Below are 3,236 nucleotides of genomic sequence, written 5' to 3'. Positions count from 1 at the left end.
GTGTGTGTGTGTGTGTGTGTGTGTGTGTGTGTGTGTGTGTGTGTGTGTGTGTGTGTGTGTAACGGCTATACATAATAAAATTATGATCATAAAGGTCATCGTGGTAATTAAAATTTGTTTGACAATTTTGCAACACCCACACAAGTAATTCTCTGACTCTTTGAATGATAACGCGCGCGTTTACATTTCCTATTTTCTAATTGAAAAAAATTTAAGAGGAGTGAGGGAGAGAGAAAGGAAAAAAGGAAGAAGAAAAAAGAAAGAATGAGGAAAGATAACAAAATATGGTTCATATGTATATGTATATACATATTAACTGAGGGAAAGCACAATGATTTATTGTACAGTATCTCATCTTACAACATTATATTATAACTGAGATCAGTTTTTAGAATTGATGTACTTTTTCCTTTCGCCTTAAATTTCAATTTTTACAAATCAGTATGAATATATTATCATAATAGTGTGTAAATAAATCGTTAAAACAGAATTGTTTTTATAAAGAAAAACACTGTTTATTTATATAAAATAATGTACGTATCGCGAATCGCGTGCAAGAAATTTATTTCTTATTACATTAATTGATATATATCAATCAGGCTTAAAGTAGTGGAAATCAATTGTGAGAGTGACAGCTATATAAATATTAAGGATGTCTACCTCACTTCAATATAACATATTAAAACGAAGCAAACGTCCCCAATACGTATAGCTGTCTCTCGTACACAGTCGCACGGTTTCCCACATATTGGCATAGGGAAGGCTGATTCCAGTACAATATGTATAGAACTCATCACTAGCATTAATATATGTATATGTATATAATTCAAACAAAAAATTTCAAAAATTGCAAATATTCAAATATTAACCAATTACTCATGTTCTCTCTAAGCAAATTTATACACATATATAAATATACTACTGATATAGGAAGCTCGAATTTATTAATTTTAAACAAAATACAGTATCAAGATTCGATAAATTTGTAAAATCAGCTTAAAGATAGAGAAAAGAATCAAGATTTATAGATAAAAACAATCTAAGCTGCTCGTATTTACTATCACTTTCTTTATCCGACTTCCGGTTTTTCCGTAAAAAAAAACTGCAAAAGCTCACATTTTGTCCTATACTACCGCTCTCTCTTCTCCGTTCCCTCTCTCTTCCTCTATTAGATGTTTCCAAATGATACATATAATACGATCCAATGAACAAATTTAAAAATGTATATTTCTCCATTATTTTATACATTTCTAGAAAATGCTAGAAATCTTAAGGAGCATGCTTGAGAATGCATTGTGTCATTCATAACAAATGAGAGAATACTGTGATAGGGATAAATCGTATCGATATCTGTAGAAATTGTGTTGTATTATACACGTATTATACATGTATGTACATATATTAGAGGTATGCGAATTAATTTGAATTTAAATCGAATCACAGTGGATTCGATTGTTTTTGAATTTGAGATTCGATTTTCGAATCTGAGAGAGAGATTCAAAACCGAAAAGTTCAAAAGTTCGAATCATCGGTAGTTCGAAACATTCGCCTATTTTATTTCCTTCATTTAAGCGCTTTCTTCTTTTCTATACATAGTCTGTCGTACGCAGGACGCGTTATGCATGGAAAGAAACGACGCGATAGCTAAATTAGACTCTTATCGGAAAAAGTCTAATTTACTAACGCGTCCTGTGTATGACGTCCTCTCTTGCCACGCGTAATGCGTTGATGGTTGATGCGACCTGTGTGCAACAGATCTATCTTCTGCGACTAATTTTATAATTTTCAGCGTGTATCAATTTTCGTGCGCGTACGCTTAATCATCGCGTGTCGTCAGTTATTATTGGACTCTATTAGTTGCGATCTATTGAATACTATTGAATACGATTTAGAGTACGAATGTTTTCAATCCAGATCTTTTTAAATAAACAAGAAAATCAGCCATTTTCAACATACAGGTATTATTACCAAAAAGTATTATTTTTAGTATATTTATGTCATATATTAACTTTTCGATATACTTGTTGTACATTCAAAATGAGTTCCTTTCAGCTTTTTAAGATTTTTTTTCTTAGCTGACGTCAGAGAGTGTGAAAAATTTATTCGAATTCGATTCGGTGTAAAGATTTCAGATCCCATTCGATTTTACAAATGCTTAATTCGCACTCCTCTGATACACACACACGCACGCGCGCGCGCGCACACAACACACACATTCGCATTTTACCATACCGAGCATTTGCTCACAGGATTCATAGGGGAACCAAGAGGGCAATTGAACACCTGAGCAAAGTCTTTCGAATTGGAAAGCGTGCCGATCACTCGAAATCTACCGGGTGAATGTAAAGATGTTTTCAATTTATTTCTTGTCGCTTCGGGGCGCATCGAACCACACCACACTTGAGCAAAGTTCAGAAAAAATAATTGTTTACCCGTCATAGTCATTCCGGGTAGAGTTTCGTCTTCCCCTTCGTTTGAACGTAGCCATCTCTCATACGCCTGCAAAGAAAACAAACTTTCCATCATAGTTCTATTAATTGGTAAAATTAGATTCTTTTTGATTCAAATTAGAGAAGGAAAATTTGTGGAATTACTCTAAATGCCTGTTTAATACCGCCGTTATCGGCAATATTTTCACCTTGCGTATTAACACCATCTATCTGCATCCCAACTTCTGTCACGGTATAATTTGCATATTGATCTGCAAAGAGGAAGATCTCGATTATAAAGGCAAAAGCATCCGATTATAAATCTTTCTATCGCGTATCACGATTCAAAGAGGGAATTTTCTCTTTCCATACCAATCAGACATTGTGCTCGTCGATGAAAACCATCAACCGCCTCGTCTTTCCACCATCTATAAAGATTCCCATCTTTATCAAACAATCTGCCTTTATCGTCAAATCCATGAGTAATCTCGTGTCCAATTACGACACCAATCCCACCGTAATTTAAACTTCGTGGAAAAAATCTATGATAAAAAGGTGGCTGTAATATGCCCGCTGGAAACACTAAAAGAAAAAAACAAAATAAAAGTTTTAGACAATTTAGAGAGTGATTTTTAAAACGCAAAATCATGAAAAAAAGATAAAAAGATACGGATATAGCTTCCTCTCAAATAATAACTGACTTATCTGATTTTTATTGCGACTGTAGTAAGCGTTGACGACCGCTGGAGCAGTGTTCGTGTTCCACAAAGTTTTATTGACAGTATTGCCAAGGTGAGCTTGTTCGAC

General features: G+C 34.1%; 1 protein-coding gene across 8 annotated transcripts in view; it reads right to left on the bottom strand.

Annotated features, from left to right (window-relative positions):
• Positions 1–1,225: 1,225 nt before the first annotated feature.
• Positions 1,226–3,236, bottom strand: part of LOC108690095 (endothelin-converting enzyme 1-like) — a 17,638-nt gene continuing 15,627 nt past the window's right edge. For 6 of the 8 annotated variants that reach the window (XM_018197205.1, XM_018197206.1, XM_018197210.1 and 3 more), the window contains 4 exons: positions 3,131–3,236; positions 2,802–3,011; positions 2,595–2,701; positions 1,226–2,499 (listed from right to left, as the gene is read on the bottom strand). The exon at positions 3,131–3,236 is cut by the window's right edge and continues 63 nt beyond it. In XM_018197205.1, the coding sequence (XP_018052694.1) occupies positions 2,224–2,499; positions 2,595–2,701; positions 2,802–3,011; positions 3,131–3,236 (699 nt within the window). In that variant the 3' untranslated portion in view covers positions 1,226–2,223. The remainder of the gene's footprint in view (positions 2,500–2,594; positions 2,702–2,801; positions 3,012–3,130) is intronic. The other 2 variants (XM_018197211.1, XM_018197212.1) reach the window with 2 other exon arrangements.

This window comes from Atta colombica, unplaced genomic scaffold (assembly GCF_001594045.1).
Source record: "Atta colombica isolate Treedump-2 unplaced genomic scaffold, Acol1.0 scaffold294, whole genome shotgun sequence".
Taxonomy (NCBI): domain Eukaryota; kingdom Metazoa; phylum Arthropoda; class Insecta; order Hymenoptera; family Formicidae; genus Atta; species Atta colombica.
The sequence above is the reverse complement of the archived record's forward strand: the minus strand, read 5'-3'. Positions and strand labels throughout refer to the sequence as shown.